Genomic DNA, 14,156 nt, shown 5'->3' with positions numbered 1-14,156 from the left:
ATCATATCAAGAAAGGGGGAGAGCGGAACGTGAAAGCTTAAAATTATCACACATCGCCTAAATGGTGTATGTTTTTGTAGAAAAAAATAGAAGTCGATTTAAATAATTGTTTTCAAGGCTTTTCTGAAAACTATTATATTTTAGCACCTTTATTAATAAATAAATTCGTGAGATAAATAGGTAGTAGATTAACGTGTTCAAAATTTTATTGTGAAGCATGTTTATGAATACCATGACCTAGACAAATTTCTTATACTTTAAGCGCATGTCACGATGAGGAATGGATTCATTCTATTCCTCGGTGATTTAATGCACACTTTTTATAGTCTTTTCAACCTTTGTCCATATATTGTAAAGTTTTACCACATTAATATAACTTACTAGTCATGTACAGCTGGGATCAAAGAGTCAGCCGTGGATAGGAGAAAACAAATCCTACACTTGATCATTTATGAAAAAATAAAAATAAAAAGGTAAAGCAATTATTAAATATTTAATAAGACTTTCTTACTAGTGCCTGAAAGGCACTGATTCAGGCACCGGTTAATCAATTCCCACGTCTTTGATTTTGAAAAAGGTTAAATTAATCCAAATTCTTCTAAATGCAAGAAGATTGGAAAATAATTGTGATTATAAGCATTATTAAAATCTTAAAGAACCCACTCAGTACCATTAAACAAACCTTAAAAATATCCTAAACTGACCTGAGTATTTGTCTCCAGTCTAAGATAACTCTCTTTGGAGAACATGGATCCATCCCATTTTATATTAAATAAAAGTTGACTGGGAAGACCAAGTCGTCAAGACCAGCATGTTGGTGTAGCATGAAAACAAGTATATAACAATGTTGTAGGAGTGGTCCTAAGTAACCAATCTGGTTGTCCGCCTTTGTATCAACCTTCTATTTGCAACCAAATATCCTTTCCAAATCATATTAGTAGTATTCTATCGTTGCAATGGCTGAATTGTTTGTTCCAAAGATAATAGGTGAATTGGGTGATGTTGCCGTGAAGCAGTTTGGGGCGAAGGTCAACTTGGTGATGGGGGTCGAAGAAGAGGTGGCAAATATCTCCTCTAAGTTGGCTACCATTGAAAAAGTGCTGCATGATGCAGAGAGACGAAGGCTGAAGGACAGAAGTGTTGGAATTTGGCTAGAAAAGCTTGAGGACATAACATATGAGATGGATGATGTGCTGGACGAATGGAACTTCAAGATTCACGGAGCAAAGAATAAGGGAACTAATCAGAATGCCAGAATGCAGCCTACACTGTGGAACAAGGTTCGTTCCTTTATCCCATCCCTTTGTTCTTGTCTCAAACAAGTTCCTGTGCGTAGCAACGTAGCTCAGAAAATAAAGAAAATAAATGAACAGCTAGAATTAACTTTGGAAGAGGCAGATCAATTCAAGTTTATTACAAGTGGGGTGATTCCTGATTCTCATGATTTTCAACGAATTATGACTACCTCAAGCATAGACGAATCAGAGGTCTATGGTCGAGCAGCTGATATGGAGAAGGTTCTTGACCAAATTTTGTCCAAGAGTAGTAGTCAAGGAAGGGATGGGGTTCAAGTTATCTCTGTAGTAGGGGCCGGGGGTAGTGGAAAGACCACACTCGCCCAGCTGCTCTTCAATAATGATGAAGTGCAGAACCACTTTGAACTTAGAAATTGGATCTGCGTATCAGATCCTTTCGACCAGAAAAGGGTCGCGAAAGCTATCCTTGAGAATGCTGGAAAAAGTTCTCATGATGCAGAGTTGGATCCGTTGATCCGACGAATAAAAGAAACTTTTTCCGGTAAGAGATTCCTGCTTGTCCTAGATGATGTATGGACAGAGGACGACTCAAAGTGGAAGCCTTTCCAATACGCTCTCAAGGACGGGGCTCCCAGAAGTGTAATCTTGGTGACAACAAGGAGTCATAGAGTGGCCACAGTGGTGGGATCGACTGATACTCACGGCCTAGGCATGATCTCTCACTCTGATTGTTGGTTAATAATGCAAAAGATAGCATTTGCTAGAAAGTCAGGGGACTTATGCAAGAAGGTAGAAAGAATTGGGCAGAAAATTGCAGAAAAGTGCAAGGGGTTGCCACTTGCTGCAAAGACTATGGGAAGCTTGTTACGGTTCAAAGATACCGTACAACAATGGCAGAATGTTTTGGACAGTGAGATATGGCAATTGGAGGAAGCAGCCATGGATCTTTTCCCTCATTTGTATTTAAGCTATAACGAGTTGTCCCCCGAGCTAAAACGTTGCTTCTCATATTATGCTGTCTTTCCCAAAGATCATGAGATATCTGTAGAAGAGCTTATTAGGCTATGGATAGCACAAGGTTATGTTCGGCCAAGACGAAGAGGTGAGCGCTTGGAGCTAGTGGGCCGTGAGTACTTCAACAATTTGGCAATGCGTTCCTTTTTTCAAGAAATACAAAATGTTGAATATTACTATGAGTTTCGTGAATATGAGCAGTGCAAGATGCATGACATAGTGCATGATTTTGCACAATTTCTCACAAAAAATGAATGTCATGCACTTGGTGGAATTGGAAGAAATTCATCTAGTGAAAGACCACGTCATCTAACAATTTTGGAAGGCACTGAGGAGATGTTTAGTTCTCGAGTCGTTGATTTTGGAAGGCTCAGGAGCTATTTAACTTTTTCTGAAATTGGAAGAGTAGTTCCCCAAAATCTATTCTGCAGGTTGAAGTGCGTGAGGACTCTGACTTTCAGCGATTGTGAGCTAGCTGAAATTCCTGCCGAGATCGGAAGGTTGATTCATCTTCGGCACTTGGACTTAAGTGTTAATCCTTTCGTGACACTGCCAGAAGCTGTATGTGATCTATATTATTTGGAAACTCTGGATATCACTCTCTGTAGAGAGCTTTCGTGCCTTCCTGAAAGGATTGAAGGTCTTGTACACTTGAGGCACCTTTTCAATCATGGGACCTCTGAATTACGTCAAATTCCACAAGGACTCGAGAAGCTGACGTCACTTTGTACTTTGACTCGGTTCATCACCAGGAGTAACTTTGATGATTTGTCAATTTTGAAGGACCTGAACCAATTGGAAATATTGCGCGTTGTAATTGAAGGAGAAGTAGATTTTGGCAATGCGGAACTCGAAAAGAAAATCAACATGCGTGAAATGGATTTGTGCTTTCGCTTGGGGGCCCACTTTATAGAAACTCCAAGTTGCATTGAAACCATGGAACCACCTCCAAACTTTGGCTAGATGGCTATCCAGGAGCCCGGTTACCAAGTTGGCTTGTAACAAAGTCTCACGCCAATAACTTCACAAGGCTATCTATTAGTGGGCCCTGCAACATCTCATCCTTGCTTGCCTTGTGGAAGCTATCATCCCTAGAAGAGCTTGTGCTCCTCAGAGTGGAAAAGCTGGAATATTTGGGTAAGGAATTTTTCGGAGTTGCAAAAGCTCTGCATGAGAATAGTCGTGATGCTCTTGATACATTGTCAAACTTCGAGTCATCATCCTCAGCTGAAGCAATAGCATTTCCAAATTTGAAAAAATTATATTTTGGGTACCTAACAAATTGGACAAATTGGGAAGACTTAAGTAAAGATGATGAAGAAGTTGCGGTCTCTATTATGCCGAGTCTAGAGGAGCTAAAAATTAAGGACTGTAAAGAGCTTGAAGCTTTGCCGCATTGCATCCTCAGCAAGATATCATCTCTCAAAAATTTGAATATTCGATGTTGTAACAAGTTGAGAGATCGTTACTCTGACAAAACAAGAGATGACTGGATAAAGATATCACGCATTCCTCGAGTTGACATATCTGATAACTATTAATCTGCTCAGGTATGGTTATTCACATATTTTTTTTTATGTATCTATCATCTTTGAAGTCAAATAATTACTCCTTATTGAATTACAACAAACAAAGGCTTGATTTTGTTTACAACAAACAAATAATTACTACTTGTAGAATATGACATGTGCTTAATAATGAATCAAGTGTTAACAGATCCATATGCATAATGAAAATATGAAATATTCATTTATAGTTTAGAATGGTTTTTTTTTTTATTGAGAAGATGCAAGTCATTAACTAGTATATATAACACTAAATTTCTGACAATATCTAACTGTAAACTCTTGAATTTGGAATTCCATTTATGTCTTGTCTTTTTATCCTTTTCTTTTTTCTTTTTTTTTCACTTTTGTCCTTTGTTTTCCAGATAATACTCATTGATGGCTCAAAATGAAGCTACAGCAGAAGGCCTTGGGGGATCAACCTCTACGTCAACTTTTCACTTGGGTGCATGTAAAATTTCAAATAATTGTACATATGGTTGAAAAGGCATATCCAGTTGCTTTATTCAAAATCATTTGTTGAAAGCGTCTGTAACCTTACCAATTTCCAGATTGAATTTCAAGTGGTTAAAAACCAGTCTTTATTTCTTCAAAGTATTATTGTCCTATTGTATGTAAGTTTCTGTACATTTAATAAAAAAGACAGTTTGTACATTGTGCTTATCTGTATAGTGTATTATTGACAATCTATTATTAGCGCACGTATTTTATGGTATTATTCTAAGAATAACATGAATTCAAATTTGAAATTCAAATAAAACACATATGTCATACATCCAAAACTGTTAGTAATTAAAAAAAAAATCACTACACTGTGAGTGCATAAAAAGTTAATCTTTATTCTAATGGTTAAAGTTAACAAGTTGACAAATTATTCTTTTTCTTATTTCCTTTCTTAAAAAAATGTTTACATAGATAATTGGAATAACCAAAACTCATGATACTTTTATAGTAGCAGTGGTAGTTCTAGTAGTAGAAATGACAATGATTTGTTAATAATACTTTCTTCTAAAAGTGAATGGACTAATTAGCTTTTTTTTTTAAATTTTTTTTAAGAAGGAAAGGAATGGGATTTGATAAGCAAGAAGGGGATAAGGTGACTAGAACAAAATCTCATAATAAATCTTGACAATTTCATTCATAAAAGTTACCACCCGCAGAATTTTGAACTTGAAAACTTGTAAGACATATCATTATAAATCACATATATTAACCAATTTAACAAACTATCCATATTCCAGAATTGAATATCATCCTTTGTTTATTCACTATTATATATGTTCAATACTTAGTTGAAAATGTGCCTTCTCCATCCCTGCTTCCTATTCATAACCCTTCCTGATAGAAACAATTTTTAAATAATATAATTGAAGATTTCAGACAAGTAATTAGTTATGTTCAAATTGATTGAAGATAAAATAGACTTTGACACATCAGATTTTATTATATTTATATTCAACTCCAGTAGTTAGTTATATTTTGATTCTTTCTATAAAGGCTATTAAATCATTTAATCCATAAAACTCATACTTTAACTGTGAAATTGGGCAGCCCTAGCCTAATGACTTTCGTAATTGAAGTCACTATCTCTCAAGTAGACATTACCTGATAAAAAATTCCATCTCTGGAGAAGCAAAATTAGTACTTCCTGTTCAGCTTCCAGAAAATTGAAATATGAAAGAATTCCCAAAGAAACAACAGAACCTTGTCGAATGCTACTAGATTGCTACTTAAGTTACCAGGCTTGACAAGAAACTGGCACTAGTTTCACCAACAAGTTTGTTTACAAATTGACAAAAATCCCTACAAACATCAAATTAAAAACCAACGTAGTGCATGAGAGTATAGAAGAAACTGTTATATAAGGTTTACAAAAATCCCAACAAATATTCCATGTAACCCAATGTAGCCCACGACTGAATGCATGCAGGGAATTACAACACAAAATCTTTGGAGTAAGGAATCCTATTCTGCCTGCTGAGAAGGTTCAGAAGGATTACAACAGTACAAATCTCTAACGTTGGTCGACAGCACCTGCTTCCTAAAATTTCAGATGGTGTTCAAACAAAGAAGCCATTTCAATCTGCAATACAACTCAAACAAGGAAACAAATTCATCCTTGGTACTGGATCATGAATCGACATTATTAGAGAGGAAAATGCAGATCAGGAACATTTATTTCTAAATATATGGTACATTATTTTGTTAGACCCAGGATGCAAAATGAACATCATGCCATTAAATATGCTATGACAGCAAAAACAGACTCTTCCTGGGAAAGTTTCTTACTCATAAGATCATGACCTAAAGAAGGACAAGATTATGAGCAATGATCAATCAGAATTTGAGTTAGAAGCCTACCGATAACTACATGCACTGTCATAAACTAGATCCAACTCGAAACTAATAAAAGCTAGATATTTTAGAGTCCTGCTGAGAAACTCTGGTTGGGAAACCACCAACATCACAGAGATCCACCAACTCCCATTTTTAACTTGAGAAGTAATGCATTTTGGATGATTGATACCTCACTGCTTAAGTAAGAAGCTGCTTTCCAAGCATTACTATTGGCTGTATTCTACTAAATTATATTGAGACAAGGCCTCTTACAAGGGCAAAACCCAGTAGAGACAGAGGTAAACGATAGTCTTAATTGGTCAAATCACCCCTGTCAAGTGGATCCAAATATTTGATTTGAACAGAACACAAACTAGATTCTATCTACAAAGCAAACAATTCCCTATACAGCCAAAATAAATGGACACTTAACGGTTGTATGCATTGTATCGCCAGATACAACTCCTAAAAGGAAACCGTTTAGTTAAGAAGAAATATTAAAACGAAATTGATTAAAATTAATTTCGATTCTTAAGACCAAGTGCCAATCTTTTGACCATTAAATTTATATTTTAATTTAATAGTCAACATGACAAATGCATGCGCAATTTTGAAGTTTCCCTCCAAAATTTCCTACAATCCAAATTGATTTGAATATGTGTGCACTTGATTTTGCACTTGAATTTAAACCTCTTCCATACTTCACATACTTTCTATATGGGATTTATCACTAACTATTTCCAACAAAATTTTCTATCTAAAACTTCTCACATACAAGACACCCTTCAGAGAGACTACTGCACTTGAAATACATATCCATGAGGGCACTATTAACTACAAGATTTCCACTAATTTGGCACTTGATCCACAGAGCTTGGGCTTGCCTGCCCTGTTCTAGGATTGCTAAAGAAGCACAAGCCTTAAAAACTGATGCAAAAGTATAGTGGTTTGGTATCAAACCATTTTTTCTCATCTCAGGGGACATGCTCAAGCCCACCTCTTCCAGCCCTTTCTGCACATAGCCTGCAATCATCAAACTTCATGAGACCGAGCTTTTCATTTGTAACTTATCAAAAAGAATACGGGCTAGATTAAAATCTCCTGCCTTTGCATATAAAATCAACAATTTAACATTTAGATATTCATTGGGAACAAATCCAGTGATTATCATTTGCGTATGGATTTTTTCCCATAAAGTCTTGCAAAAGAAGAGAATAAGTTTCCGATTCTACTTGAACCGGTGCATGGCATAACATTCGAACAGCTTCCGCTACTCTTCCTGACAAACAGAGATCCTTCAAAGTCTCGTCCAAGTGAAAGGTAATCTCTCTCGCATCAGCTTGAAAACTGGGAATGTCATCAACGATGATTTAATTTGACAGCTAGAACAACTCTATTTCCCCTGTTCTTCTTCAGAGAAGAGGAACATGATGTGGAACAAATTATCCATTCTAGTTGTATTAATACCAGTAATTACAATCACATAATATGCTTAAGTTTTTTTTTTTTTTTTTTGAAAACCCCTCCAAGAGTCTTACAAAAGACAAAATTTTAAACTTTAGTCATTTATGATACATAAAAACACTCACTATTTGACTCTCATGGCCTACATTGATACCATTTACTTCAGCTGTAGAAACAATTATATACTTGCATCAATCCCTTATGCAGAACCCACATAAAAAAAAGTGTTTTAGTGTATTAATACGGCGAATTATCAATTTGGCTCTTGCCCAAGCACGTATAACTAAACCAATTTAAAAGTTGTATTCATCCTCAACACAGAACCCACATATATTAGTACGAGTTATGCAGAAAAAAAGAAATTAAAATGCATATTTTTGCGACATTAATATAAAAATTTATCAAGTTTTTATATGTTAGAGCATTCAGTTTCCACTAAAAATCCAACAAACTAACTAAAAAGTGATACAAATATTGAGGCAAATAATAAGAGAAGCAAAGGACAAATGTTTATTTCTTTGTAAAACTCTCACAACTTATAACATGAAATTACTCTATTTATAGAGTTTAAACCAACTCCACTAACTATCCCACTAACTCCACTATCTATCCCAATAACTCCACTCACTCCACTACTAACTCCACTAACTCCACTAGGTACTCCACTAATCCCACTAGTTATTCCACTAACTCCACTAATTAGGTAGCATAAACAAATATGATTAATTAACAACGGTAAATACTTCTAACAATTCCTCCCTTAAACTGAAAGTTTATCAAACATTCAGTTTAATATGATTTATTAACTGCACAGACTCCAAGCAGCTTCCTTAATTTCTGAAACGTGGATAACTTCAATGGCTTGGTCATTATATCAGCAATCTGATCTTCACTTTTGCAGTAGAAAAACTCAATTATTTCATCCCTTGTGAGCTCCCTTAGAAAATGAAACCTCACATCTATGTGTTTGGTTCTTCCATGTAGAACTGGATTTTTAGAGAGTTTGATGGCAGAACTGTTGTCACAATAAATTGTAGTAGCTCCTTCTTGCTGAAAATGCAACTCTTCAAGAATATTCCTTAACCAAATTGCTTGACAGGCACAGGCGGTTGCAGCTACATACTCTGCTTCAGTTGTTGATAACGTAACAATTGGTTGCTTTTTTGAACACCATGAAATAGCTGCTGAACCCATCATGAACACATACCCAGACGTACTCTTTCTATCATCAGAATCGCCTGCATAGTCACTGTCAGTAAAACCAAACAAATCTAATTTTTCACCATTCTTGTAAAATAATCCATACTCAATGGTTCCCTGCAAGTATCGAAGAATCCTCTTGGCAGCTAGAAGATGTGTCTCCCTTGGATTTTCCATGTATCTACTAATAAGACTTACAGCATGCATAATATCAGGCCTAGTTGCTGTCAAATACATCAAACTTCCCACAATTTGCTTGTAAAGGGTGCTATCAACCCTCTTTCCTCCTGGTTCTTTGATGAGTTTTAAACCCACTTCAACTGGCGTACTAACAGAATTACAATTCGATATTTGAAATCTGTTCAGAATTTCTTGCACATATTTTCTTTGAGAGACAAAAATTCCATCAGCAGATTGCACCACTTCAATACCCAAAAAATAATGCATCTTTCCAAGATCAGACATATCAAATTCAGCCATCATAGATTTCTTGAATTTCTCAAACATGGCACTATCATTCCCAGTAAAAATAAGATCATCAACATATAAGCAAACAATCAGCAATTTACCTCCATCTCCAATCTTTATGAAAAGTGTATGCTCATATGGACATTTCTTAAATCCCTCCTTAGAAAAATAAGCATCTATACGACTATACCAAGCACGTGGGGCTTGTTTTAACCCGTATAATGCTTTCTTGAGTTTGTATACCTTATGTTCACCTCCAACCTTCACATAACCAGGAGGTTGATCAATAAATACCTGTTCCTGTAAATCACCATGTAAAAATGCTGATTTCACATCCAACTGGAAGATAGGCCATGAATTTTGAGCTGCCAATGCTATCACCATCCTAATCGTGTCATGCCTTGCGACTGGAGCAAAGACTTCTCCATAATCCACCCCAAACTCTTGCTTATAGCCTTTAGCTACCAGACGTGCCTTGTACTTGTCAACTTCTCCATTCTCCTTTAATTTCGTCTTGTACACCCACTTGACACCTATAGATTTTTGTCCTTCTGGAAGATTGGTTAACTCCCAAGTGTTATTTCGTTCAATAGCTGCAATTTCTTCATCCATTGCCTTCTGCCACTTCAAATCTTTGACAGCTTCTTCAAAAACTGTAGGATCACAATCGGAAAATAGTGCAAAATATGTAAGTGGGTCTTCAGATTGATCAATTCCAGTTACCTCATAATCAATCATCCATGCAGGTCTTTTTCTACTACGTTGAGGCCGTCCTTCATCTTCTGCTACTGTTTGGGAATTTGATATATTATCTGGACCATTTGATGGAATTTGTTCTGTCAACTGCTGCCTGTTTTCTTCATCAACTCCATCAAAATCAGCAGGTATTTGTTGTTTAATAATATTGTTGCTCCATGGCCAAAAATTTTCCTCATCAAAAATTACATCCCGACTGATGACAATTTTCTTGGTGATAGGATTATAAAGCTTATAAGCTTTTGACTGATCACTAACACCAAGAAAAATGCATTTCTCCCCTTTGTTGTCTAGTTTTGTCCTCTTTTGCTCTGGAACATGAGCATAGGCAATGCATCCAAAAATTTTGAAGTGATCCACTGTTGGTTTCCGTCCGCTCCATGCTTCCTCAGGCGTCATATTTTTAACAGCAAGTGTGGGACTTCTGTTCAATATATGAATGCTCCAGTTGACAGCTTCGGGCCAAAAATTTTTTGGAACACCACTTTTTGTCAAAATGCTCCTCACCATGTTCAATATTGTACGATTCTTCCTCTCTGAAACACCATTCTGCTGCGGCGTATAAGCTGCTGTAAGCTGCTTCTGAATTCCATGCTCCTCACAAAAATTTATAAATTCATGTGAATTATACTCTCCACCACGATCACTGCGGAAAAATTTTATGGATTTGCCTGCTTCCTTTTCGACAAGAGTCATGAAATTTTTGAACACTGAAAATGCTTCAGATTTTTCCTGCAAAAAATAGACCCAAGTTTTTCGACTATAATCATCAGTAAACGTCATAAAATAACGTTTTCCACCATTAGATGACGGATTTATGGGTCCGCATAGATCAGAGTGAACCAGCTCCAAGACATTTTTTGCTCTCCACGATTTTCCTTTTGGAAAGCTATCTCGATGTTGTTTGCTAACAACACACTCTTCACAAACTTCTGAAGGAGTTGTGATTTGAGGTAAACCAGCTACCATATTTTTCTGTTGCAAAGTTTTCAGTCCACCAAAATTCAAATGTCCATAACGAAAATGCCATAACCATCCCACATCTTTCGATTTTGTCGAGAAACATGAATGAGTCAAGTTCTGCAAATCGAGTGGGAACATACGATTTGCCGTCATCTTAACTTGAGCAATTAAGCCCAACTTTGCATCTCGAATCTGACATACACCACCTTTGCCAAAAATCTCGTACCCTTTTTCGAGCAACTGACCCACGCTAAGCAAATTTGTCTTTAAGTCTGGAGCAAAAAGAACATCAGTAATAGTGTGGGTAGAAGAATTTTCTTTAGCTTGGATAATTACCCTTCCTTTTCCCATAACAGAAATTGTAGAGTTATCACCAAACTTGACAGTGCTACGGAATGACTCGTCCAATTCAGAGAATGCCTTCTTATCTCCACACATGTGATTGCTGCAACCGATGTCTAAATACCATGTGTTTTGTTGAGTTTCTTCACTCATGTGGCACACCATCAAAAGAGACACTTCTTCTTCTTTTTCTGCAAAATTAGTCCTTTCTCCATTTTGTCTATTCAAATTAGTTCGACATTCGGACTGATAATGGCCATACCTATGACATTTGTAGCATTCAACATTGGACTTGTCTGCTGACTTTGGCCTTTGATTTGTTAATGGATAGCCTCCTCGTCCTCTTCTTCTTCCTTGAAATTGATTTTCTTGGTGCTGGTATTGTTGTTGTTGGTTGCCACGATCATTATTTCCTCTACCTCTGCCTCTGCCTCTGCTTTTGCCTCCTCTCCATGTTGAGTGAATTTCTGCTGAAGCCACTAGTGCTTGCTCCTCTTTCTCTTGCTGGTTAATTTTTTGCTCATGAACCAACAAAGAACTCTGCAACTCATCAATTGAAATTGCATCAATATCTTTCGATTCCTCTATACAGCATACAACAAAATTAAATTTTGTTGTCATTGATCGAAGAATCTTCTCGACAATGGTGACGTCCTTTAAGTTTTCTCCATGGATCCTCATCTTGTTAGCGATTGCCATCGTTCTTGCGAAATAATCAGTGACTGATTCGCTTGACTTCATGCGTAAAGTCTCAAATTCGGTCCGAAGAGCTTGAAGCTGCACCCGCTTCGCCTTTGCATTTCCTTGATACTTTTTCTTCATGGAGTCCCAAATTTGTTTGGAGGTATCTTTGCTAAGAATTGTCTCCAAAATGGCTCGATCAATAGCTTGAAAAAGATAATTTTTGGCTTTAAGATCTTTCAGTTTCAATGCTTCCAACTCCATTTTCTGCACCTCTGACAATATTTCTCCGGCTGTTGGCTCTGCTACTCCAGATTCGACAACCTGCCAATACTCCTTGGATCTCAAGAAGTTCTCCATTAGCATACTCCAATGATCATAGTGACCATCAAAGCGAGGAATTGCTGGCTGCACAAAATTGTCGGTGGCCATCGTAATTTACAATTCTCACAACTCACTTTTGTTTTCACTCACTAGCCTAGCTCTGGTACCACTGATACAAATATTGAGGCAAATAATAAGAGAAGCAAAGGACAAATGTTTATTTCTTTGTAAAACTCTCACAACTTATAACATGAAATTACTCTATTTATAGAGTTTAAACCAACTCCACTAACTATCCCACTAACTCCACTATCTATCCCAATAACTCCACTCACTCCACTACTAACTCCACTAACTCCACTAGGTACTCCACTAATCCCACTAGTTATTCCACTAACTCCACTAATTAGGTAGCATAAACAAATATGATTAATTAACAACGGTAAATACTTCTAACAAAAAGTGCAAGATTATTAAGAACACAATCAATGGCAGTCAATAGATGGTGATTAATAAAACAACTGTGAAATTAAAAAGAGAAAGAGAAAAAAAGAAAGAAAGAAAGAAAGAAAGGGGAACCTTACTTTCCATTGCTGCTCTCGGTCTTAATCCTCCTGAGAAGAGTGGAAGTTTTTCCCGTGAACATGGGTCCAACAATCACGTGAATTTCACAATTCTAGATATCCATTGAATTTTTATTTGCAAATTCCAGGCACCCATTGAATTGATTTGATTTGTTTCTTTGCAATAGTTAGTATATCCTCTTGAATCTACCATCCTCTTTTTTATGTAAAGATTATTCAAAACGTATAATGTAAAGATTGTTCTATGAATTTCTTTCTTGAACCATTAAATTCATTTTTAATTGTTCTATGAATTTACTTCTTTCTTTATTGAATGTTTGGAGATGCCAAGGATTTTACGATGATAACTATTGTAGGAAAATGAAGACCTCCTACATAGGCACATTGAAGTTCCAGTAAGCTGGGTTAGGAGTGTGCATTCGATGGATATTCGGTAATTCGGTTATTTGAATTTGATTTTTTCGATTATTTTACTTATAGAACTCTAAACCGGTTTCAATTTCAAATTGAAAATAATCGAATTCATTCGGTTATCGAATTGAATTCGGAAACGGTTATGAAATCGGTTATAACCGAATTAGATAGTAATTTTCACATAATTAAATGGGACTCACTTGTGTAGTCGTATACACTTATTTACTTATAATTTACTAATTTCATTACACTTACATTTATTTTTATTTTTTATATAGTTTAAATAGTTAATTTGCAAATAACTTGATTACTTGCAACAGTGAATGCTAATATACTAATATGTTGGCATGCAATTTATATACATTCGTTTAGACTGCTTAATCATACTATTTTGTTTTCTTCGTTTAAACAAGATTAGTGATTAAGGAATATAAATTCATATATTACTTATGTAATGTAAATTTAGAGTATACTAATACTTGCAAGTTAAACATTACACATTCAAATATTTAATAACCTAACATGAATGATGAACCAATGTCTAAATTTAGTTACTAATTATGTTTAATATTTAGTACAGTACTTACACTTATTATCTAATTCTAGTTATGTATAAAAGGATAAGTATTATAGTTATGTATTATTGTATATTTATATTATTATAATTATATAACAAATACTAAAATAGGATATTTTACATCATTGTATATTTTTATTATTATAGGTACATGATAATACTATATAATATCTATTATTAATAGCCTTACCTATATAATATATTAATAGTA

General features: G+C 35.6%; 1 protein-coding gene, 1 long non-coding RNA gene and 1 pseudogene across 2 annotated transcripts; 2 read left to right on the top strand and 1 right to left on the bottom strand.

Moving 5' to 3' along the window:
• Positions 1-14,156, bottom strand: part of LOC113689055 (uncharacterized) — a 188,844-nt pseudogene that overhangs the window by 166,963 nt on the left and 7,725 nt on the right.
• LOC140007642 (putative disease resistance protein RGA3) lies at positions 804-3,221 on the top strand (the record flags this gene model as incomplete). The annotated part of the gene is made up of 1 exon (XM_072050566.1): positions 804-3,221. A coding segment is annotated over exon 1 (2,265 nt), but the record flags the coding sequence as incomplete, so codon positions are not given.
• Positions 3,229-4,498, top strand: LOC113690283 (uncharacterized). Its single transcript, XR_011814932.1, has 2 exons — positions 3,229-3,820; positions 4,201-4,498. It is a non-coding gene; the product is annotated as an uncharacterized lncRNA (long non-coding RNA).

This window comes from Coffea arabica, chromosome 5c (genome assembly GCF_036785885.1).
Source record: "Coffea arabica cultivar ET-39 chromosome 5c, Coffea Arabica ET-39 HiFi, whole genome shotgun sequence".
Taxonomy (NCBI): Eukaryota; Viridiplantae; Streptophyta; class Magnoliopsida; order Gentianales; family Rubiaceae; genus Coffea; species Coffea arabica.
Note: the sequence above shows the minus strand (reverse complement) of the source record. Positions and strands in the feature narration are given on the sequence as shown.